Consider the following 25,840-nt stretch of genomic DNA (forward strand, 5'->3'; position numbering starts at 1 on the left):
TCTTTTCCTATATTATGGTATACATGACTTCAAAAACACCCACTTTAAAAACATCCTGCTCTAAGTGGTTGCAATGAAGAGAAATCCAATTTTATGTGGGAATTTCTAAAACCTTGGCTTGTGCAATTTGAAGCTGATTGTGAATATAACTGTTCAAAGAGCTGACCGATAGCTGTGGGTGAAACTCCCGGATTTAAAATTGAGCTGACCATCAAAGGAGATACACCTGCAAACTGGCATGAAGAATGTCCACAGTGCACTTGTTAAGGTTATTTGACTCCTTCAAGAGAACGTGCCTGTTGTCCATCGAGAGTGCCTGCATTTTCCTTGGGGTCCATCCAGGGTTCCATCAGATTGGAGCTTTCTTGCATATCTCCCATTGTGTTTTCTACTCTTAGTGATGTCATGGTCAGGTTTCAGATTTCTCATGTGTGTGTCGTGTGGGTGGGGACATTTTCCCTGCAGCACACGGACCCTGACTACTCGGCTGCCTATGTCGTCTTAGAGACTGATGCCGAAGATGGACTCAGGGGGTATGGAATTACTTTCACTGTGGGAAAAGGCACTGAAGTTGGTGAGTTAGTTGAACATTCTCTTAAGGTTCCAGAATGCTTAAATTTCACTTAGATTCCAGTTTGGCCTTATTTTTCTCTGTATTTACTGCTCAAAGTGAGTAAAAACAAGCTTTCATGCTTTATTTATTTCATTGGGAGAAATGAAAAGTGGCTGAATATGGCCCTCCCCTTGTACTCATGGACAGACTGTGGGACACTCCTTGCATCTCAGCCCATTTCTCTGCAGAGCTTTGAGGACCTGAACTCAGTGAGTGACTGAGGGACATGAAGGGGACTGATGTGCACTCACATAGCAAGGCTTATTGTGATGTGCACAGTGAGTCTACTAACTTTTCAAAATACTTCACACTGAGTTGGTTTCAAGTTCATTGCTTTTCATGCAGAAAAGGCCTTTGGTCCTGCCCAATATCAGAGCTCTCATCTGGGAAGAGCAGATTGTGTAAGATGCATATGAAGCCATGAGTTAGTTGTCCTTCTCTCAGAGCTGGACCAGAGCTCAGAGGTGGTCTTGAGTCCCTCAGTTTTCAGTATAAGGAAATTGAGATCCAGACAGCTGCTCAATTAGTCACTAACTGTGGTGGTGATTCTCCGTGGATATTTGCACCATCAACTCTCCCTTAGCTGTAGAATCAAAGTCTTGCCCCACTGAAAGATTTTAATATTGTTGAGCAGATAAAAGGAGAGTGAGAAAAGAAGGGAAGGAGAAGAGAGAGAGAGAGAGAGAGAGAGAGAGAGAGAGAGAGAGAGAGAGAGAGAACCAAGAGAAACTTTCTTGAACTGTAAGTGGATACTACCACGGTGGCCGCTGTTCCAGCTTTCTACAGAGATGGAATTCCATCACACCATCAGCCAGTCCTTCTACAAACTCCTCTTCTGTGATCATGTGTATCAAGAACTTGGTTAGATGCTGGAGATAAGAATTTTAAAAAGAGAGAAAGGAGCCTGGCTGGCGTGGCTCAGTGGTTGAGCATCGACCTATGAACCAGGAAGTCATGTTCAAATCTTGGTCAAGGCACATGCCCAGGTTGTGGGCTTGATCCCCAGTGAGGGATGTGCAGAACGCAGCCAATCAATGATTTTCTCTCCTCATTGGTGTTTCTATCTCTCTCTCCTTCTCCCTTCCTCTCTGAAATCAATAAAAATATATAAAAAATAAAAGTAAAAAGAGAGAAAGGAGGCAGAGTTCTACATTTAAGGAGAAGAAATGCACAAACCCCTCAGGGTGACACACAAAAGAAGTAATAGTGCAGTGTGAGAACTGTATTTTTTTAGAGGAGCTATTTTTAAAGTCACTTGGAGAGAGGGTTGATTTATTGTCCAGGTGGGTCAGAGATGGCTTCAGAGCAGTGGTGAAGCTTTGAGATGAGTCTTGAAGGGTGACCAGGAATTTGCCAGACAGAAGGGAGGAGACCCAGCATAATTCCCTGTCCCCCTCTTCATTAAGCCCCAGGGCAGTGACCATTGACCATGCTGGGTTTGTGAGTGTGTTTCCAGCTTCTCCTGTGACTTGTCTCTGATTTAAGTTAAGCACTTTATGAACCTGCTTTCTCCATGCTTCAGACCATCAGAGCGACCCCAAGCGTTACATAAAACTCAGCAAGGTCACAAAATGTTATGGGGCAGGCCATTGTAACCACTCTCTGTTAACAGCCAAGACTTTGGACTCTGCTGACTCACGCACAGTGGAGGGACCCTGTGCACAATGCATGCTCCTAGAACAGACATAAGGCTCTTCTGGGCTAGTTGCTGAGTTCAGCACTTTAGGGCCTGCACAGTCCCCTCCTCCAAGCCCATACCACCCGGCTGTCCTGATAGACTTTTCAGGCAGGGGTAAATCAATTTCCATCTCCTTACGACTTTACTAAGTGGCTCTTTTGTGGTGATGTTGTTGGCTTCTGCCTTTTTCAGACCACAACATGACAGAATCCATTTTAACTTTAGCCTTGCTACATAAATCAGGTGACTCACCGTAGTCTCATGGAATGTGTTACAAGGCATTCACGTTAATGATGAAAAAAATCCCATTAGCTCATCACATTTCTCCTGCATCCTTTGTCAGATTACTTACCTAATCATCCTTTTATGATCCAAACAAAAAGAGAAAGAAAATAGTCTTTCCTCATTACCAGTAAGAGAGTGCTTGTGTATGTGTGTGTACACGTGCGTATGGAGAGAGAGAGAGGGAGGGAGGATGGGTTAGGGTTACCGCGTTTTTGTGTTTTTTTTGTTTTTTGGTTTTTTTTTTAATATTTAGAATAGACTGATACAGTTGTTTTTAAGTAAGAAAAGGAAAAGAGAAGGAATTTTTAGAGACCAAAAGCAGCCTTAAGGGTTCCCATCAGCACTCAGGCTCAGAAGCCATGGTCGTCCTTCCCGTGGTGGAAGGTCCAAGAATTGAGTCCTGAGTGATGTAGTACAGCAGAGGACCCCTGAGTTTAGTCAGCAAGAAGCTGCCTTCAAGGGCCATTTTTTTTCCCAGATGAATCTCCCAGCTGTTGCATCAGACATTCAACCTGAAGTGGACTTTCTCTCCACACTGGAATCAGACTACCACAACCTACATTTTTATTGAATGCATCAAACTTAGTTAACGTCTTGCAGTGGCCTCAGTTTGAGCAAGTAACATCCACATACTATATACAGACCAGCGATTTTCAGCTGGTGTGCCATGGCAGGCACATTGGTGTGCCACAAGAATTTTTAAAACATGCAATACCTGACTATTTATTCAGGGGCACTGACCTCTTTTCTCTTAGATTGTCAAAAAAAAAAAAAATGACAATAGCCAACACAACAATATGAGTGAATCAAAATTATACCTATTTCTTTTTGGTCAGATCAGCAAAACATATAATATACTTTTTGGTGTGCTGCCTAATTTTAGTGTTTAGTTTACGTGTGCCATGAGATGAAAAAGGTTGAAAATCACTGCTGTAGATGAATATATTAAGGTTGTTTGTGTGTCTCTTTTTTTAAAAAAAAATATTTTATTGATTTTTTTACAGAAAGGAAGGGAGAGTTAGAAACATCGATGAGAGAGAAACAATCGATCAGCTGCTTCCTGCACACCCCACACTGGGGATGTGCCCACAACCAAGATACATGCCCTTGACCGGAATTGAACCTGGGACCCTTGAGTCCGCAGGCCGACGCTCTATCCTCTGAGCCAAACCGGTTAGGGCTTGTGTGTCTCTTAGAGCTGCAAAGATGAGATCATCCTTAACTTTAGTTAAATGCTGTTGTCTTTGTGACACAAACCAGAGGTGTGCTTCCCTCAGTGATTTCTAGCAACCATCTCATCGGTGAGACGAAGGTTTGATGTAGATAATGGTACACCTCTCTCTGAGTCACTCACTCTTCAAATGGCTTTAATGCAAGAGCACCAACCATCAAGGGCTGAAGGATTCTGTCTTCTCGCAGCAATAGGGTATGAATAACTGAACTATAATGATTCTGTATCCCATTAACAAAAGCCCTAGGAAACACAGGATGGTTGATTCAGCCCTCATGCTCCATATGAGAATAAATACATTATCATCTGAGAGCTTTTTCACCCAGAGGCCATGCATGTTCCAAGAGCAAATACTTTCAAAGGTCTTTCTCCCAGTATAGGATTCATAGTAAAACAGCATCTCAACAATCATGCTAGTAAATGACCCGAGAATTTTAATATTGAAGCAATGGCAACACCAAACAAGCTTATCAAAATTTTTTTCTAATAAATTAATTGCTTTGGGCATAAGTTGATGGTTTGATTATTTTTGTTAAGTTCCCTGTAAAACGGTAAGCTTACAGAAAATTTCTCATTTACACATAGATGAAGTATTTTATAGGCTGAGCAAAGGATAGAAAGAAATTCCCATTCAATTTGTTAATTCACTTATTTTGCATCTGAAATAACAAAATAAAGCCTTTTCAATAAAACAAAAGTAAGTAATGGATGATAATGCTGACCCAAATTAACTTTAACTTTCAAATTACTTATGAAAAATGTATTATAAGTAAGTCAATAATAGTAAGCAACTTTATGACTAGTGTTTTCATGTACTTTAACATTTTGCATGTATTAGTCTAACTGCACATTCATTTTATTTCATCTTTAATAGTGTGTTATGTTGTAAATTCAAGATATTTTCTATACTTTTCTGTAATGAAAAGGCGTTTTTAAAAGTTCTATAAGTTAGTCTTCTTATTCCTTTGGAACAATAAATTAACAAGGTTTGGTTTTGAATCTGATTCCCTGGACCCTTTACAGAATGAACAAGAAAATAATTTTGGAACATGCTTTACATTTTCAGATCTACGGTCTGTTTTTCACACGCAACTAATCAAAATGTTTTCTTAACTCAGAAATTAAGCTCAGTATACAGATTAACAGCTGTTCTACTTGTGTAATATTACCGTGATAACCACAGAAGCCATATGTGGGGCAATTTTTAAAAGCATATACCTTTTTTACTTAAAATTATTTTCCTAACATGCCAACATTAATTTGTTTGTGGTGCTTGCATGTCTTAACTTGTTGACTTCATACCAAAACATACACAAGAATTACATCCTTTTTTACAGTTGTCTGTGCTGTGAATGCTCTGGCCACCATGTGCTTAACAAGGACCTGGAGGACATTGTTGGTGACTTCAGAGGTTTCTACAGACAGCTCACGAGTGATGGGCAACTCAGATGGATGAGGGGTCTATTTTGTAAAATGCTTCTATAAAAATGTTACTAAGGTCTAAGATGTCCTTTGATTGTGAAAAATGTGAAACACTTTACTCAGGTAAATTAGGACTGGAACCATTTAGACAACCAGCGTTTTGAGGCAATTGATTCCTTTCTATAAGACTTGAATCTGGATCCGATAGCTATCTCTGTCCTCTGGACTTCATCTCCACTCCCTGAATGGGAAGAAGTAGTCCAGACCCTCTGGAGGATTAAGTGCTGAATGGGCAACCTTTCTGAGGGAGAGATCATGTGAGGTCAGAACCATAAGAGAAGAGCTAAGTTAAGAAATAGAGACCAGAGCACCTTTTATGTGTATAGACCTTAATTTGAACCCTAAGTTTCAGGTATTAAAAAAGTGAGGTTCCCAGAGAAAGGATTCTATCACATTAAGATCAGTCCAGTAACGAGGACCTTGCCCTGACCTCCTGACATCAGCTCTGTCTTTTCCTAACCCTGCTCAGCCTTCTGGCCATCAATAGAGAAAGGCAAAGAGAAGCCCTTTCACACTGCCTTCGCTTTCATTTGTAACTTCTGCAACGTTAAACTTGCTTTAAAAGGCATCCTCTTGAAGAAGTCCCCGGTGGCCAAATCTGGGACAATTCCAGCATCAAAATAAATATGGTAGAAATGGCTTGTAACTCATTGAGTAACATGGGAATCCATGAGTTCATTCAGATAATAAACAAACAACCTGGGAAAGCTTGTCATTACAATAGAATACAAACTAGTATAAAAGGAATGATAACATTTAGATAATTAGACAATCATTTTAACTATAATTGTTTGAGGCAAGAATTTCAACAAGTGTTAAAATGTTGGGGGCAATATTAATCTCCTTCCATAGAAAGAGAACATAGTAACCTCACAGTGCAGAAGCCTAATGGACAATAACTTACCCAAGTGTTGAAAGTTGAAAGCCGTAACAGAAAAACAAATGACATCATCACTTATGTAGAATTTGTGCCAAAAATGTTCAAACTGAATCTAATCATGAAGGAACTCCAGATCAACCCAAATTGAGGGACTCTATATGCATCGACTGCCTGTACCCTTTCAAAATGTCAATAGCATTTTTAAAATAAGAAGAAAAATTATTCCAGATAAAAAGAGACTAAAGAGACATGACAACTAAATACAATATGTGAATAAAATAAAATATATTATTGGGACAATTGGTGAAATTTGATTTAAAAATATATATATTTGTATTGATTTCAGAGAAGAAGAGAGAGTGAGAGAGAAATAGGAACATCAGTGATGAGAGAGAATCATTGATCGGCTGCCTTCTGCATGCCCCTCACTGGAGCCCACAACCCTGGGCATGGGCCCTGACTAGGAATCGAACCATGATTTAGGCCTGGTGAAATTGATTATGAACTGCCTCTTAAGTAATAGATTTCTATTAATGTTCTAGTCCCTGAATTTGATCATTGTACTATGGTTTTGTAAGAGAAATGTCCTTGTTTTTAGGAACTACACACTGAAGTATGTAGGATTAAAGGGGCGTGATATCTGAAACTTACTCTTTTTTTAAGAAATATGTTTTTATTGATTTTAGAGAGAGAGGAAGGAAGAGGGAGAGAGAGAGAAACATCAGTTGGCTGCCTCCACATGCCTCCCACCAGGGTTTCAGCCCACAACCCAGGCGTGTGCCCTGACCGGAAATCAAACATGTGACCTCTTAGTGCATGGGATGACCCTCAACCACTGAGCCACACAGGTCAGAGCAGTAACTTAGTCTTAGATAGCTCAGTAAAATAAGTTTTATTTATATATCATATATTTACTTTAGATATATTTATCCTATATAATAAAGAGGTGATATGCAAATTGACCCTCACTCCATCACACCATCACAAGATGGCTACACCCACAGTGGAGGTGGGGTTCCCATAACGAGCCATAATGAGTGATCAGCAGGGACCTGAGGCTGCGTGGTGCCAGGACAGGGCGGGGAACCTGAGGCTGCTCACTCTGCCTGGTGGTGGGGCTTGATGGGGGACCTCAGGCCACGCCCCCCACCCTGGCACCAGGCTGGGGGACCTGAGGCTGCACCCCCCGACTTAGCGCCGGACTGGGGGACCTCAGGCCATGCCCCCCACCCCGGTAACGGGCCATGGGGCTTCAGGCTGCGCGTCCGGCCCGGCAGGGCTTGACGGGGGACCTGAGGCTGCGCCCCCCGCCCCGGCACCAGGCTGGGGGACCTGAGGGTGTGATGAGGGACCTGAGGCTGTGTCCCCCACCCGGCGGGGCTTGACGGGAGACCTGAAGCTTCACTCCCCGCCCAGCAGGTCTTGACGAGGGTGGGGCCGGCCGGGTCTGGATCTTACCCAATGGGGGTGGGGCCGGCTGGGTCTGGGTGTCATGCGATTTCGAGGTGCACGCGGATGGGTGGGGACTTGACTCTGGGTCCCACGACGTGCCCCAGACTCTGACAGGAGGAAGATTTTCATATACATTTTACTAATTTTCTTTCATCTCTGACACTTCTATTATAGAGAAAGGGCAAATAGCAATATTAAAATATTTGCTCTAATTAATTCCCTTTTAATGTGCACGAATTTCGTGCACCGGGCCACTAGTATATATAAGTAGGAGGGGTTTTTTTTGCACTATTTATGCAACTTTTCTGTAGATTAGTCACTATTAAAAAACACAACTTAGTATTTCAAGTGAGTTTCCATTACTGCCTTTCAATTCTTGAAACGTAAGCCTGGTCAGAGGACCTAAATATCTAAGATGTGCTGGTGTGTTTTGCTTCCTAACCAGATCGGTCCTGAGAAAGGTGTTGTGCATCTGGCTATGGCGGCCATTCTCAATGCTTTGTGGGACCTGTGGGCCAAGCAGGAGGGAAAGGTCACTTCCTCTACAAACAGCCTGAAAGACCAAGACACAGCAGTCCCCAAAGGAAATGGAGGCTTTTGTTTAGTTTTGTTCTCCCTTAGAGATGTTGGCAGTAGCTAGGAGATTGTAGAAGTAGAAAGTTAGATTGTAGAAGTTAGAAAAAGCTGAGAAAGAAGGAGGACAGCAGAGGTGAGGTGTTAGGTGGCAGCATTAGAGACTGGTGGGCAGGTGTTTGATAAGGTGAATTTGCGTTTATTTGATACATGTTTTACAAATCTTTTTTTAAAATGTATTTTATTGCTTTTTTACAGAGAGGAAGGGAGAGGGATAGAGAGTTAGAAACATCGATCAGCTGCCTCCTGCACACCTACTACTGGGGATGTGCCCGCAACCAAGGAACATGCCCTTGACTGGAATCGAACCCGGGACCCTTCAGTCCGCAAGCCAACGCTCTATCCACTGAGCCAAACCGGCCAGGGCTACAAATCTTTTTTTTCTTCAAGCCTCTGTGGAAGTTACTTGTTGACATGGTAAGTAAATTCTTTCACATTATATTTGTTTCTGTAAATGAAATGGATTTCATGGATTATCTGCCTTTAGATAATCAGTAAATATACTCAGGACTGTCTGTGGACCACTATAGTGATGATAAAGCATGACACCAGTAACAGCTGTGCCCCCTGCAGGCAGGGTGGCCCCATGGGAAGCACTGAGTTAGGCCCCTCTCCCCCCCCGCCCCCCCCCCCCCCCCACACACACACCTGCAACTGCGGAGCTTTCACATATAATGCAAATTCTCGGAGCCTCCGTTTTCTAACTATGACAAGGGGATGACCATAACTTCTCTGGGAACCGGATAGAATTGTTTCGAAGACCAAATGAGAAAAGTGCTTTACAAACCCTGAAGAGCAAGATATTATTAAGATATTATTTGGCCACTTGGATTTCAACAGAAAGTGACTATTGCGACTAATGTGATTTCCACAGGACGGGAGCCATCCACTGAATTTGAGAGAGACACACCTCGCTCTCCTTTCTCCTCCACCGGTGTATAGCAGGGATGTGCATCTTCAGCATCAGGCAGACCTGGCTTTGAATCCGGGCCCTACCACTTAGTGGCTGGGTGACCCAGGGCATGTCACTTAACTTCTCTGAGCACCAGCTGCCTCAGGGTGATATCTCGGATGGTCGCTGAAATTCTGGCAGTCAACAAAGGAAGACCCTGGTTACGATGTGGCATCACAGTTAAGGAGAAAAGAGACAGGCGGCTATCATATCATCTTGCTGACAGGGTTGTGGGTGGCATGGGGGCACCACCTGAAAGGGATGGATGTGGACCTTCAGGCTCAAGGTTAGCCTTTCAGAGGGATGCAGGAAGAGGCCCTCAAAACCGAGTGACCCGAGGTGCTTGGAATCCCACCTGTGGACTTCCCATTCTTTTGGATCCTGTTCCCTATTTCAATGCCAGGAGTCTTTTTTAAAAAAATATATATTTTATTGATTTTTTTACAGAGAGGAAGGGAGAGAGATAGAGAGTTAGAAACATCGAAGAGAGAGAAACATCGATCAGCTGCCTCTTGCACACCCCCTACTGGGGATGTGCCCGCAACCAAGGTACATGCCCTTGACCGGAATCACACCTGGGACCCTTCAGTCCGCAGGCCAACGCTTTATCCACTGAGCCAAACCAGTTAGGGCTGCCAGTACTCTTAAAAGAAGAATCTCAGCGTTGAAAGCACTTTTATGATTTGTAATGGTTATAGAGGAGCATTATTGGTTACAGTAAAACCCGAGTGGGGAAGCTACCGGTTGCTTCCCACATGACTGTTAATTGGAATGAGGGAGGTCTCAGCCAGAGGCCTAGCTGAATGTCTGCCTCCCTGTGTGGCCAGAGCCCTGAGCCTGGGCAGGAAGGGGTGGGGAGAGCACAGCCAGTGACCATCCAGGCAGTCAGCACGCAGGGCATGAGCATAGTTAATCCACTGTGTTCCTGTCAGTGCAGTGAACTGCCCCTGTTTGACAGGAGAGGAAACTGCCCACGGTTATGCTGCTAATAAACAGGGGGCACAGGGTTGACCCTGAGTGGCCTGGCTCGGAGACCAGCCTTCTTTCCTCTCCCTCTAAGCTGCTCCAGTATCACAGTCAGCCCCGATGGGCGGAGCAGTGACATATAGAGTGACTGCGCTCATCACCCCGTCCTCTTTCCTTCTGGAATGGGGAGCCTAGGTTTCAAGGGAAAGGAGAGACAGGGAAGGAGCAAGGGGCCAGTCGGAGCATGAGGGCCTTAAGGACTTCATCAGGAGGCGGCGATGATCCTCTGAGGGACTCTACACCAAGGGATGACGGAATCAGACAACATAACACAAATCCCAAAGGCCCTTTCCGGGAAAGGATAAGCCCCAAGTATCAGTGTAAGCCAATTCCTAGGAACATAACCCACTTGTGAATTGATTTGGACCTTCTCCCTCTCCTGTCACGCTGCCAGGATGCCAGGATGCTGCTGTCCTGCATCGATTTTAGGTGCATCACCGACGCCCTGGCTGAGGAGGAAGCCTATGGTGAGTCATGGGCGAGTGATGGAACGGGAAGCCTTCTGCACATGCTGATGTGTAAACAACGTCGTGTGTGCAGCATCTGTTGTCTAGGAGAGTGATGATGCTTTTTATTTCTTCCAGAAATACTGCAGAGAGGTCAAGTTGGTAAAAGAGAGAGAGGTGGGTTGTGAGAAAATTTCCTTCATTATGTTTGTTATCATTGTTTACTTTTGAGTGTCCCTGTCCCTTGGGGGTTCACATTGTCCACCCAAATGCCTCATGCCCAGCAGCCAGTTGAGTCTGGATGAAGAAGCCTCCTGAGTGTGACTGTACAGGAAGGCCTTTGGCTAGAGGGACTCCTGGCCCCCTAACCCCTCACCCACATCCCCATCCTCCGCTTGACATCCTCAGAATGTGCATGATCCTGCACGTGGCCAGGGGCTGGACTGAGGGCTGGGTGCGGGATCAGAAGGAGATTCTCTGAGGGGCAGCAGCTTAGCTACAGGCAGCTAATTCTGAAGGTCCCTGGGAAGAACAAACTGTGGACAAACGTTGTGTTTCCACAGAAGAGCAGATGCTAACGCATGGCTACCCTGCCTACAGCATGTCATGCGCCTGGCTGGGGTACTCGGACGACACGCTGAAGCAGGTGGGTATTTGAACCTGGCTTGGTAGACAGGATTTATACTCCTGGCTTTCTGGAAGGGTTTTCATATTTTCTTGTTAGCCTTTCTAAATCCTTACGGCTCCCATCCCTCATGCTGGAAGTACTTATACTTGAGCAAAAGCAACGCCATGCACATTGGGGACATGGGGCTCTGACACAGGACGGGGACACAGGCTGGGACTCTGTGGCCAGTGACTCCCATCTCGGGTTCTGAAAGGCGACAGGTAGGATTTGATTCCCAGGCAGAGGCAGCAGCGTAAGCGTGTGCACTGGTACACGTACGCTAGCTGAGCCTCTGTTTCCTCACTGTGAAAGGGGCAAATGGTCTTTGATCGCACGGGTGGTTTTGAGGATTCAGAAAAATGCTGTAATGGTGTAGTACTCGCAGCGCAGTGCCTGGCATATGGCGTGCAGTCAGCGTATGGCTGACTTACCACTCTTTCCCCTCAAACTATACTCACCCACAGCTGAGAGAAAGCGAGAGGGACTAGATTCCATCTCTTCCTCTTACACCCATTAGTTCTGTGGAAGCTACAGAATATTAGAGCTTTAAAAGAGGGATATAAATGCTCCATTCCTCCTGCAGGAGTGCTGTGACAATTAAAGAAATGGTTCCCATAGAGACGAGGAAAGAAAGTCACCCTACAAATACAAAGAGTTACGCTGTTGGCTAAGCTGTTTCTGCTCTGAATTTAAACAACACATGGCTGTTCTTGTGGTTCCTGCTGCAGCCACAGCATTTGTGGGACCAGATCAGAAATGACCGAGGCGCTCATTAGACCGAGAGAGCTTTTCAGTGTCTGGTGATGGCTCTGCTCTTCTCCCCACAGCTCTGCACCGAGGCACTGAAGGGCGGCTGGACCAGGTAACTTACTTGTGTGGTAATGAACTTGACCTTTCCACTTGGCAGCCCGAGAGGCTTGGCAATGGAGAGGAGCCAAGATCAAAGGGCACTGAGAAGGCCAGGATTCTTCCAGGAGCAGTCTGGCGTGTAGGGACACCTAAGAGATGTCTCGGCGTAAGCCAGGCTCTTTTTTCAAAGATAAGACATGAGTCCTAATTAGAACCTTAGAACATCAGAGTTGAAAAGAGACCTTGGGGATCGCTGGTTTCAAGCACCAGTCAGTGTAAGCGGATTCCGAGAAAGCCACTCTTCGCTATCAGTAACAAGGTCTGATTCAGCTTCTACTTGAAAACCTCCAGAAGCAGCGAGCTTCACTTTATAAGGCACTTTTGCATGGTTGGAGGGCTTCCCGTGTTAGAAAGAGCTTCAGTGTCCTGAGCCCTTTGTTTCCATATAACTTCCAGTCGCTGGTCCCAAATCTTCAGAGTTCCCAGAAGTCTGGCTCCTGAGATAGCCCTTCTCTTCCCCTGGGCTGTGTCCTCTCCAGCGTCACCCTTTCCTCTTCTCTCCTGTCTCCCTCCTGCGTGGTTGTGGAGCCCTGTCATCCTAGGATCTTCCTCTGGATAAACCGGCTGTCAGTGGCTCTGGATCCTGACACAGTGTAGGATACAGAGGGACCATCATCTCTTAATCTAGTCACTGTGAGCATCAGTGCAGCTCAAGGAGGCTCGTTTGCTGGCATATGGCGTGCAGTCAGCGTATGGCTGACTTACCTTTGTTGGCACGGGGGCTTCTGGAGCAGCACCCTGGATATTGAGTGTGCAGGGCAGAGAGCCTGGAGAGCAAGGGAGAGGACGCCGGGATAAGTCACCAGGTTCTCCATGGCTCTCAGTCAGTCTGGCCGCCTGGCCTCTTGCTGCTCAAGGTGTGGTCTGTGGGACAAGTGCATCAGCCTCCCCCGGATGGTCAGAAATGCAGACTCCCAGGCCTCCTCCCAGACCCGCTGGGTCGGAGTCTTCATTTTAACAAGACCCCTGGGTGATGTGTTTTTTTGAGAGGGCTGAATTCTTGTGAACACCTCAGCTAAATACAGGATGGGGGAGTGAGAACTTGAAGGAGGCGGCACGATGCGGTGGGAAGAGGCTTAGAAATGTGACCGATTCAGAATCAAATCTTACCTTTTTCTCTCATCGCCTGCAAGTACTTGCTGTGTGATCATGGGCAAGTTGCTCATCTTCTCTGAACCTTATGTTCTCTCTCTCTCTGTAAATAAGGAATAATATTAACTCATGGTTCCTCTCAAAGTTGCTGTATCTGAAAAAGACCGCACAGCCAGGATTCCTAGCAGGTGCTCAGCAAATGCTGGCACGTTCCCTCTCTGCTCAGAACCAGGAAAGCCTGGAGCAGTCGTAGCTGGTGAGCCAGAGAAGGCTGAGGAGAGCTTGCAGAGGCCCCACCCCCACCCCAGGAAGCCGCATCCAGAAGCTGACGCTCCCACCTGGGATAGAAATGTGTCTAGGGCCGAGTGGAGGGGAGGGAATGGCAGCAGATGCCGGAGTGTGCGTGTTGTTCTGCACGGGGGCTTTGTTGGCACAGAGGGTAGGCATTGTGGAAAGTAGAGGTTCTTCTGGAGCAGCAGCCTGGATATTGAGTGTGCAGGGCAGAGAGCCTGGAGAGCAAGGGAGAGGACGCCGGCCTCACCCGTGGTGGTGGCACCTCTCCACATGGCAGTGTCACACTCAGGCCGACCATGCCTCCTCTGGCAAAGCGAAACAACAGCTTCTGCAGAGTCATGGGGAACCGTGTGGGGGCCCACGTCTCCAGAGTAGTTGAGTGTCAGAACAGATTAAGGAAGCTCCTAAAGTGGCCAGCTGTGATGTCAAGGAGACCTCTGCTGCTGCTTAGTTATGTGACCAAATCACTTCAACCCCCAAATCTCAGGCCCCTGTACCACGGCCTCGACCTCTCTCGGAGTTGACTGAGGAGGAAGCCCTCTTATACAGGACCATGCAGAGAAGGGTGTTTCATACGCGCACTCTTTCATCGGGATGTATCAGGATGGCTTACTCAGCACTCCTTCCCAGGCCCTCCTCTCCTCTTCAAGTCTGGGGCTTTTTTGTTCTTAATTCTTTTTCATGGTGCAGCCAACACCCAGTTAATGTTATTAAAGATCTAACTGCTCTCTCACGTTCCTTCCCACTTTAGGTCAGCAGGTAATTGACAGTCATTGACCTGATGGTGAATAAAGAGATACCGTTCTTTACTTGAAAAAAAAAAACAGGGTGTTTTTTTCAAGTGATTTGTCTGAAAATTGATGGGGAAAGAGCAAGAAGTTACTAGAGAATGTGATCTGTGAATTATTGACCGAGACGGTCACTTCTGCAGGAAATCCAGATATATTGCCTAAGTCAGGGGACATAAACTATCAAACCAAATTGATTTTACAGGTTTAAGGTGAAAGCTGGTGCTTATCTCCAGGATGACATCCGTAGATGCCGACTCATCAGAAACGTGATTGGACCTGAGAAGACTTTGGTAAATATCTTCTCCTCCCACTGAGAAACAAGCAGTCCTTAAAGAAAGCCTTTGTCCAGGGCCAAACTACAATTCATTTCAAGCAAAGATTAAAAAACATTGGGAACTTTAAAACTGAACGCCAGAGGAAGTACAGCTTGGTGGTCTTGTTATAGTAGGTGAATTCTATTTAAAAAAAACATGCACACAATTGAGGGGGCTGATAGTTAAAAATGTTCTTATTCTGCAGAACTAGTTAAGATCAGGATTAGGGTTTGTTCCTTCTTGCTAATATGAATGCAGCTGAGATACAGGTCTCCCATTGGTGCCCCAGTGTGTCAAACATTTCATCTCCCTTCTTAACAAGTCCAACCAACTCCTAGCTCATTGGATAAGTGCGTCTCAGGGAGCCATTGTTGAAGAAATGCTGGAACTTTTACTGAGATAAATGAAAGGACCAGTATTCCTAACTGTGTAGTTTTAAAAACATTTCTTATTATGTGTAAAGTATTTTTTTAAAGGGAAGTCATAAAAGGTAAGGCACTGGTCGCTGTCATCGGGGCGAGCCTCTGGTGGTTACTGAAAATTCTTTGCTCCCACATGTCACGGTCCTGCTGGTGCTCGCACCTGCTGCCGGCACCGGCCCTGCTTGCACCCGCTGCTGGTGCCTGGTGCCGGTGCTGATCACTTGGCCCCAATTGCTCCATGCCATCAGCACATGGGAACAGCGGCGGGAGCGGAGCTGCTGGCAGACAGGGGACTGGGGGCCGTGGTGGGAGGTGCCAGGCGGGTGTGTGGAGGATGGGCAGAGACCCGCCCCTGTGTCCACTACAGCCTCACAGCACACAGTTCCTTTCAAGGTGCACGAATTTGTGCACTGGGCCCCTAGTATTTTTATAAAAGGAAGTCACAATAAGATGTTTTTATGAAGTTTTAGAGACTTATTTCCTAAGTTAAAATAGAAGTTTGGAGTCCTTGAGCTAGGATCAGATGTACCATTATTTATACATGAATTAATGCTACTTTCGTCTTATGAGGTCATCCTCATCAAAATTATTTATAATAACTAGAGGCCCAGTGCATGGAATTCGTGCATTCAGGGGGGGATCACTCAGCCCAGCCTGCATCCTCTCGCAGTCCAGGAACCCTTGGGGGATGTCTGACTGCCGGCTTAGGCCCTGAGTGGGCCTAAGCTGGTAGTCATACATCTTTAGTGCTGCCACCACCGCCGCTATACTCCCCAGCCGTGAGACCGGCTTCTGGTTGAGCGGTGCTCCCCCTGTGGGAGTGCACTGACCACCAGGAGGCAGCTCCTGCATTGAGCATCTGCCCCCTGATGGTCAGTGCGCGTCATAGCAACCGGTCGTTCCATCATTCAGTTGATTTGCATATTAGCCTTTTATTATGTAGGATTGATTCCATGTTTTCTGTATTCTGGGTCTTATAATGTTTCATGAGGGCACTCTTTTTTTTTTATTTTTTTTAAAAATTTTTTTTTAATATATTTTATTGATATTTTACAGAGAGGAAGGGAGAGGGATAGAGAGCTAGAAACATCGATGAGAGAGAGACATCGATCAGCTGCCTCCTGCACACCTCCCACTGGGGATGTGCCCGCAACCAAGGTACATGCCCTTGACCGGAATCGAACCCGGGACCCTTCAGTCCGCAGGCTGACGCTCTATCCACTGAGCCAAACCGGTTTTGGCACTCTTTTTTTTTTAATAAAAATATATTTCTTTATTGATTTCAGAGAGGAAGGGAGAAGGAGAGAGAGAGAGAAACATCAATGATGAGAGAGAATCATTGATCGGCTGCCTCCTGCACGCCCACCACTGGGGATCGAGCCCACAACCCAGGCATGTGCCCTTGGCTGGAATCAAACCCAGGGCCCTTCAGTCCGCAGGCCGACGCTCCATCCACTGAGCCAAGCTGGCCAGGGCTCATGAGGGCACTCTTACCACATGGCACAGCGGTTTTCAACTGGTGTGCAGCAAGAATTTTTAAAACTTGCAATATCTGACTATTTAGTCAGGGGCACTGACCTCTCTTCCCAACACAACAGTAGCTGTTGGGTGTAAGTGCCCTGTTTTGAACCATAAATATATAGGTCATATAATAGAGTTGCCCCACGTCACATAAGATAGCATCTGATTGGTTAATTCTTGGTACCAGAAATCCTTATATACAAAGTATAGAAACCTGTTTTTTTTTTGTTGTTGTTGTCTTTTTTTGTAGAGAGAGAGGGAAAGAAACATGGATGTGAGAGTGAAACATTGATTGGCTGCTTCCTGCACTCCCCCTACCGGGGATCGAGCCCATAACCCAGGCATGTGCCCTGGCTGGAAATTGAATTGGCAACCTTTCAGTGCAGGGGACCACACCTGCCAGGACATAAGCATCTGATTTTTTAAAAAGTCACGTTAGAGCAAAAAAGGGTAGATAATTACTGTTTTGTGTGTTTTTTGTTTGCTTTTTTTGGTAAATCAAAATTATACCTTTTTTTTTTTTTTGTCAGGTTAACAAAAAATATAATGTATTTTTTTGTGTGCCACAGTCCTTTAGTAATTAGTTTATGTGTGCCCAGAGGTGAAAAGGTTGAACATCGCTGTACTGAGAGAGCTGTTTCTGTCCTCTTCTCAAAGCGTGATAATGTCGTGGATGGAAGAGCCCTCCGTTAGTTTCTGCACACCCAGGACCTGGCTTCCAAGCAGGATCTCTGCACGCAGACAGCTAGGGCCTTGGAGTAAGAGGCCTAGACTTGAGCTCACCATTTACTTGACTTATTCATGGGAAAATTACTTCTCTGCATATCAGTTTTCTTATCTGTAAAATGGGTTAATATGAACTGCCTCGTAGAGTTATTATAAACATTAAATTACACAAAAAGCATAAAATGCCTAGTGGCATAGGTGCTAAATTAATGGTGGAGTTTGGATTATTTATTATCATGCTAGCCACCTATAAATGACCATTGAACGAACTTAGTATTGGCTGCGTATGATTCAGAATGTGATAAAACAATGAACACTGCAACACAAAGGTATTCGGGTGGCCTCTAAATTCAGATTGGGTCAGAGCTTCAGGGCCTGTGAGTACTTGTCATGGGCCCTTGTGGACACCTCCTTCGAAGATACAGTAAGTCCTCACTTAATGTTGTTGATAGGTTCTGTGACTCTAAGCAAAACGATGTATCACAGAATCGATTTTACCATAGTCTAATTGATATAAACAAGAGTTCAGTTCCTACAGCATCTCAACATTATCATGCAATGATGTTATTTGAGGACTTGCAGTATCTGGAGCCAAAATTCTGGTTTCTGTGGCTGCTCTTTGGCTTCCTTTGTTATGGCTGCTTGCTGATCCTCCGAAGAGGAAATGTCAGGCTCCCTAGGGTTGTCTTGCTCAGCCGTCAGGTGGCACCGAGTGACATTTCCTGCCCAGGAGCCACAGCCCTGCAAGGTCAGCACCCAGCAGACCTCACCGCGAAGGGTCTCTCCTTACAGATGATGGATGCCAACCAGTGCTGGGATGTGCCCAAGGCAGTGGAGTGGATGGCAAAGCTGGCCGAGTTCAAGCCTCTGTGGATTGAGGAGGCCACCTCCCCTGATGACATTCCGGGCCACGCCACCATCTCCAAGGTAGAAAAACTGCAGCTGCTGGTGTCCTGTCACCGCCACGTACTTTTGTTTGGTTTTCTAGAGTGGCCGCAACAGATCCTTTGCCTTTTACTTTTCCTGATGAAGTAGCGGAAATAATTGTAACTTGCTACCAGTACTGGCTTGCAGACCTGTCATCCTTTTGTTCACTTCAGCTTATCTCCTGCCCTTTATTTCTGTTTATTGTAGAGAAAGAAAATGGCTGAAAGGCTAGCAGCCATCCTGTTAATGTAAATAGACATGGTTGTCATGCTTTGTAAATATAGAAATATGACTGATAGTAAAATATTTTATTCATCCAGAACAAAACAAAAAAAATGTAGTTCCCTCTGGAAGACTCAAAAGAAAAGGCTTGCTTAGCTAGGTCAAGGTCAGGCCTCCCCAAGAGAAGGCTGCCTGTCTGTTTCCTTCGAACCAGGACCCCTCTTCCTCAAATCCACCCTAACTGGGGGCTGGCCTCTCTCCCTTTTGTGTTTAAGAACCTGATTTGTCAGAACAGGTGAGAAACATCCCATCTCTCAGGGAGGATTTCGCATTAGCCCAGCTTACAGCACTGATGTATAAAATCAGCCAGCTGGCTAATTCAGAAGGAAAACTGTTAACTTCTGGGAGCTCTAGCTTTTGGATTCCTCTGAACAGAGCAAGCTCCATGAGCAGCCATATTCAACGATAGGCTGCTGGGTGAGTGAGGCATCAGACACTCTACAAAAACCTGTGCTTGAGGAACGCCCGCCACGTTCCCACTGCACAGCCTGGCTGGAGAGGAAAACTAAGATCCATGCAACAGCCAGGTGGAACGTGGGGCGGGGCCCTGCGTGCTGCAGGCATAGAAGGAAGGTCACAGAGGGAGCAGTGGGCGGCTGAACGGCAGGAGCCACCTCATGGAGCTACGACAGAGCTGATTCTGTAAGGAAAGCTGCACTGCAGGTGAGGAACACCGGAGCAGGAGCCGTGGAGTGAGTAGCCTTTGGTTTAAACACAGCAGAAATCTTCTGAGGAATTGCCTCAAAATGAGACTCTGGTGAGGGCTCATGGGTAAATAGGACTTTCTGCCTTGGGGTTCTTGTGGCATAGCCATGTCCTAGTGGCAGCCGACTTGTCCAATGAGGGGCCAGAACCACTGCCACCTGGAAAGCCTCTTCGGAAGCTCTTCTGGGCTTCAACCCTCCGAGGTTTTGTTTCTGTCCGGAGGCCATCTTCTCAGAAGGCATCTGAAGAAGGGGCAGGGGAGCCAAGGCAGGGGAAGCTGAGAGAGCCAGCACAGTGGGGCCGCGGAGGGACCAGATGGAATGAGGGTGCTGGTTGGGGGTTGTGGGGAAGGCAGGCACGTAGGGCCAAGTTATGGGGTCCACCTGCTCAGAAGATGCAGCTGAACACAGTGAGGCACTGTAGGTTCTAGAATGAGAGAATGGGAATAAAGATGATTTATTTGCCTGGTAGTAACAGGTACGATGGGTGGGTGACACGGGTACAGGAGAGGTGAGGAGTGGGCAGAAGAAAAGTGGAGGCGGGGAGGCTTTTGCATTAATGGGGCTAGAGGGCAGCTTGATAAGGCAGATTCAGGAAATATTTAAGGGCGGAAATAAAATTTAGAGTCAGAAACATAGATGCTTTAAAGATGGTAGAATGACTAAGTCGAATGGCTTTTCCCTCTACCACTGCTCCTCTCTACCCATAGCCCAGAAAGTGTCAACATTAGCCTCATTGATTCTGTTCCCTAAACAACGGGAAGGCCAAGCCAAGGAGAAACTGAAGGTGCCTGAGCGGGGAGTGTGGCTCTGCAGTCCCATTGGGCCTGGGAGGGGGTCCTAGAGCCCAGGTGGTGGGGAGTGAAGGAGCTTCAGGGGGGACAGAAAGAGCAGCATCGCCAGAAGATTCCAGCACCTCACCAACTGACCCAACCTGTAAAGTGGTACCTGTGGGCACCCACTGAGCTGGAGGCGACAGGGCTCTGGAGTAACCACCGAAGGGGGCTCATCAGGGAGACAAGATGGGAATAAAGGGAGCGGTGACCTATACGAAGGAGTCAGAGGCTGATCCCCTCAAGTCTGTGAGGAGCCACTGCTGCGTGGCTGCCTTCTCCCAGTCCCTCACCTCTGCCCCAGCTCCAGAATCTGCAGAGCCGTGGCCAGGAAGGGAGCTAATGGCAGCAGGTGGGCGAGCGCTGTCCTTCCTCTGCAGACACACCCAGCCCCTCCCCTGTGCACACACTGCCCCTGAGTGCCTCGTCCCACTCCACAGCAATCAGCTCTGAAGAGTCAAACATTAGTTACATAGCTCTAAGCTTTTAAACACTAAATTCTCAGTTCGATAACAGAAAAATAACAGTAGGTTGCCTTATATTTTACAGGCATTGATTCCATTAGGCATTGGCGTTGCCACGGGAGAACAGGTATGTGATGTCTCCTTAGGTCGGTCCACCTAGGGAGGACATCATCTTATGTGAGGGTACATCGCTTGTATTTTGAGTTGGAAAATTTTCATAATCTTAGAAATTGGGTCATCTTACAGCTCTTCATTAGAGTCAAGAGTCAGCTATAGTCAAAAGTTTCTGGATTGTTCTATAATTCATATGACTAAGGTCATTTATCCTTTTCAACGTGTCTAATGGAAATGTATAAGGCAGCAGTTTAAACTTGCTACTTGCCAAGGCATAAAATGCACCGTGTGGTTCTAAGAAAGCCAGCTTCCAATTGGAGTAAACACGCCTGCGTTCACGCTCTGTGCTTACAAACGAAGCACCAACGCCTGCCAAACCTGCGGCAGGCAGCCCACGAGCGGAGTGGGGAGAGGGAACAGACTCTCGGGCTCCCCCGCAGAAGGAGCAGTGCTGCTCTGCCACAGTTGTGTTTTGTCCTCTGTGCCATCTGCTCAGCCCACCACCGTGAATCACCCGATGCTTCACTTTGCTATGACGGTTACTCCTTAAGAGGTGGCGAGCGGTGTGATTTCACATGACTCACACAGATCCACCTGCGGATTTGTGAAGAAGTGATGGGAAGGCCCCCACCTGGACTACCAGGGCTTGACTCGTGCCTAGTGAGAACAGAGAATAAATACAGTCCAGGCTTCCGGAAGGTCACTGGTGAGTGACTTGGAATTGGCGTGTGGCCAGGTTTGCAGACCCTGAAGGCCAAGGCTGATGCTTCTGCTGATCGTACTGACATTCTGTTTCCAGTGCCACAATAGAGTGATGTTTAAGCAGCTCCTACAGGCCAAAGCCCTGCAGTTTCTCCTGATTGACAGCTGCAGGCTGGGAAGTGTCAATGAGAACCTCTCAGTGTTGCTGGTGGCCAAAAAGTTTGAAAGTAAGGGTGTCGCAGCCTGCAGACCGAACCTCCCTTTCCCTGCCCACAAGACACCTGTGGTTCCCTCTGTAGTTTGCCATTTTATTTATTTTTTCTAACTCTTAGGCTTAATCAGGGGATCTTTGATGATTTTCATCCTGGAATTTCATCCCTCAACATTAATGAATGATTTAATTCCTTGCCTACAATAACCACCACAGGTTCTCACCCCTCCCCTCTCTCTGCCCTACGTCTGGCATTCAGTAGAAATCTGCCTTCATTTTAGTTCCTGTTTGCCCCCATGCTGGTGGAGTTGGCCTCTGTGAACTGGTACAGCATCTGATTCTATTTGACTTCACATCAGTCTCTGCAAGCCTTACAAACAGGTGAGTGATGCGGCGTTAACTTCCATAGCGCCCCTCAGCCCAGATCTTTTATTCCTGCTCTGGTGACCAGAGGCTCTAAGAACCCATCCCTGGGGACAGCCATCCTGTGACTCAAAGGCCAGGTTGGTTTTGCTCCCACTTACCTGGGACAGTAACAAGGAGACCCTACAGTAAATAGTCATTTTTCATTTAGTGGGGTGGGTTCTTGGTAGCTGAATCACTTTGTTTTGTAAGTACATGGAGGTGGGGAAGAAGGCGATTTTTTCAACCCGACGGAAACTAGAACTCCTTCAACCAGCACCTGTTTCTGACTTTCTAAAGCCCCACTTCCATCATCGGTGTATTATCTGCCCTGCCCAACCTCCTCTTCCTGACACCGAATTCTTCCCTGACCTGGTCACATCATTACCATTTAGTTCCCTCTGATTTCTCAACATGTCCCACGTGAGCTTTAAATTAAGTCAGTCTCCTTCCAGTCGCCTCACATGTACAGATTCATTAAGCTTTCTTTCCTCCTGGAATTAAATGTGGTATCACAGAAAGCTCACTAGAAACATACACTGAGTGGCCAGATTATTATGATCTCTGAATGCATAATCTGGCCACTCAGTGTATATCCTATATAATAAAAGGCTAATATGCACATTGTCCCCTCAACCAGGAGTTCAACCAGCAGGCAGGCTGGCCAACTGCCCATGTCCCCTCCGCCTGGCCAGGCTGGCCAGACCCCACCCATGCATGAATTCATGCACTGGGCCTCTATTATATATATACACACTGAGTGGCCAGATTATTATGCGTTCAGAGATCATAATAATCTGGCCACTCAGTGTATAGTGAAAGCATAAAAACATGCATGGGGACGGTAAATACCAGACTCAGACTGTGAGAGAAATGGGACCTGGCCGGGTATATAGGGGCTTCAGTTATAAAGGACTGATTCTTAAGCTGGGTATCGAGTAGGCACATGCTGCCTTTTAATATGTCTGAAGTACTTGCTTTTTTCAGAGACTTGTGTTTCTTTTATTAAGGAGCATTTAATATTGTACGTTTTTACATTACCTTCTAATTAATAACTGTCCAGAAAGCACTCCATATACAGTATTGGAAATACACTGGAACTGCTGGACAGGGTTCTGTGTATTGAATTTTAATCAGGATTCTTAGGGAAAAAGAAGTTTATAGAGTTCCCTAATCTCTCTTTCTCTCTCTCTGAAGTATTTTAAACCATAAAAAATAAACTTTCCTAGGATATTCTGCTTTTGCCCCTCTCATTTCAGTTCCTGAAGGCAGGACCAAGGGGGGTTCCAATCAACCTTGCAGGCCTTGAGGGATGAGACAAAGAGGGTCCAACCTGAGCCGCTGTGCACCGTGACTGCCCAGGAGTGAGGGACAGTGCCTCCTGCCGCTCCCCTGAAAGCAGGCTCACTGCTCAGGGGTGGCACTGTGCTGGGAGAACGCCACCACACAGACACTGTGCCATCACACCTCAACGCCCCTGCTTCGATTTCTGTGTGGAACATTGTCCTCTGTTCAGTCTTCAAGGCCCAACTGTCTCTCCCATGGGGCTGGCTCGTCTGTTCTCTATAGATGAGAGCGAGCACACAGTATATAGTCGATGACTTGGTATTTATGTCCACGGAAAGCATGAGGCCCTCTCCTGCCAATTCCTTTGTGTATCCCCTGCACAGGGACATGCCTGACCCTCACAGCAGCTGTTCATTAGCTGGAGACTAAAGTTAGGCAGCAGTTAGGCCATTTGCTCCATATAACAAAACTAGAAAGTGGCCGATACCAAATTTGAACAGATTGGTCTGATCCTAAAACCTGTGCTCTTCGAAATCACGTGTATAGCTGGAAGGGACCCCATTTGGTGATTTTAATCTATTCATCTAACTTTTGGCTAAAGGCACCCAAATAATTCCAGATCCTTATGGAGTCTAAATGGAATCCTTTTGGGGCCACAAAACCTTTAGTTAAGAGACTTTGGTTCATTTCATCCAAGCCTCCACATTGCTTTGTTTTATAGGTAAGAACCCGGGGCACAGAGGTTGAGGGAAATGGGGTTATCAGCCAAGCCTTGACCAGGTCCACCCTTTCTTCTTTGTGGTATCGCCCCTTCTGCTTTAACAGTTGCCACCAAGTGAATGATCTAACTTAAGGCATTAATACCCCACCTGATTCTTTCCTCCTAGGATGTGCGAATATGTCGACCACCTGCAGGAACATTTCAAGTATCCTGTGATAATCAAGAATGCTTCCTACATGCCTCCCAAGGTGAGCTTGGGCAGGAAGGCCCCCCGAGCCAGCCACTGCTTATTGGTTCACCTGAGCTAGACCCTAGTGCACAAAGCTTTGACTCCTTAGAGTTTATTTTCATATCTAGAAACAAATGGCTTTTTAGTTAGTCAACACCAAATTCCCAAGGCCTGCAGGTCAGGGTTTGGGGGTGAAATTGCCCAACAAGGCCCCTCTCATGCCAGCTTTTCCTCACCAGCCGAGACCTTAAAATGTGCACTCCTTGTGCAAACAAAACAAACAAACTGGCACCAACTAGCAGGCTGGTCACCTGACAAGGTTTGACTGCAGTTGTGTTGTCTGGGCCATTTACCCTCCATAGGGTCCAGGTCAGGCCTCATTTTCAGAAGCTGAGGATCAGAGGAAACTTGATTTGTGCACTAATCCTAGGAAGTAGCCAATAGTGTGTCCCTCTCCTCCATTTCAAACAACCAGAACATTTATTTAAAAAATACTAATTCAGTTGCCTTTAGCTTAGATTTAAAAGCATATCTAGGAGCAGCAGAAATACATAAAACAAATGTGTTTTTTTGTTCCAGTGGTTACTAACACTGTTGTTTGTTTGTTTGTTTTGTCTCTTACAGGAAGCTGGCTATTCCACAGAAATGAAGGAGGAATCTGTAATGAAACACGAATATCCAGATGGTGAAGTCTGGAAGAAACTCCTCACTGCTCAAGGGAATTAAGGGTTTGGCCCTCACACCCACTTCTTTTTTAAGTGAAAAGGCTTAAAATTTCTTGGGTCTGGTTTTACGAAAATAGGGAAAGAAAATCATCCTACCAATGAAAACAAATTCAACTGAAAGTCATATTAACCTCAAGAATCGGCACAGTAATTATTATGACTTAATTCTTTTAGCAAGTAAACATACTCTCCTACTTAATCCTTAAACAAATTTAAATGTAACTAGCTCAAAGTATAAGATGTTATTATAAGATTTCTTTCAAGTGCTGGTACCCAGACATTAAACTGTACTTTGAAAATAAGCAGCATGTTGCATAACTTGTTGGAACAATTCCTTATTCTATTTAACATTTCATAAATTAGCAGAATAAAAATAGTTCTGCAGCACCGTGGGGTATCTGGTATGCAACAAAGATAAAAAGATTCCACTCATTAGCCCAAAGTGTTTTATCGTATCTTTTCCAGCTCATTCTAAGCACATTACAGAATTTACACCATACTGAAACTATGGGCGAAAGGCTATTTCATAGTCTTTTAAAAAATAACCCTTTCCCACTCTCTCTAAAAGTCAATGGAAAAAGATCCTGGGGGGGGGGGGGGCGGGGGGAGGGGCAGGGCGGGAGGGAATAACCCTTTTTTAAAAAAACCTTTATGCTAAATAATTTTTTAAAAAATGTTACTGATTTTTTAGCGAGAGGGAGAGAAACATTGATTGAGAGAGAAACATCGATCAGTTGCCTCCTACACCGACCCCAACTGGAGACTGAACCCACAACCTGAGTATATGCACTGACCAGAAACTGGCAACCTCTGGTGCACAGGACG

The 25,840-nt window shown here is 45.9% G+C and overlaps 1 protein-coding gene across 1 annotated transcript; it reads left to right on the forward strand.

Moving 5' to 3' along the window:
* Window positions 1–511: 511 nt before the first annotated feature.
* On the forward strand, window positions 512–25,124 carry ENOSF1 (enolase superfamily member 1; the record flags this gene model as incomplete). Its single annotated transcript, XM_080683507.1, has 14 exons — window positions 512–574; window positions 8,067–8,153; window positions 8,645–8,671; window positions 10,627–10,699; window positions 10,817–10,855; window positions 11,242–11,324; window positions 12,173–12,207; window positions 14,634–14,721; window positions 18,207–18,341; window positions 20,710–20,751; window positions 21,538–21,667; window positions 21,933–22,032; window positions 24,228–24,309; window positions 24,915–25,124. The coding sequence occupies 14 exons, from the start codon at window positions 512–514 to the stop codon at window positions 25,014–25,016; spliced, it is 1,086 nt and encodes a 361-aa protein (XP_080539633.1). The 3' UTR covers window positions 25,017–25,124.
* Between the last annotated feature and the right edge of the window lie 716 nt (window positions 25,125–25,840).

Source organism: Plecotus auritus, assembly GCF_963455305.1.
Source record: "Plecotus auritus genome assembly, chromosome: 8".
NCBI classification, from domain to species: domain Eukaryota; kingdom Metazoa; phylum Chordata; class Mammalia; order Chiroptera; family Vespertilionidae; genus Plecotus; species Plecotus auritus.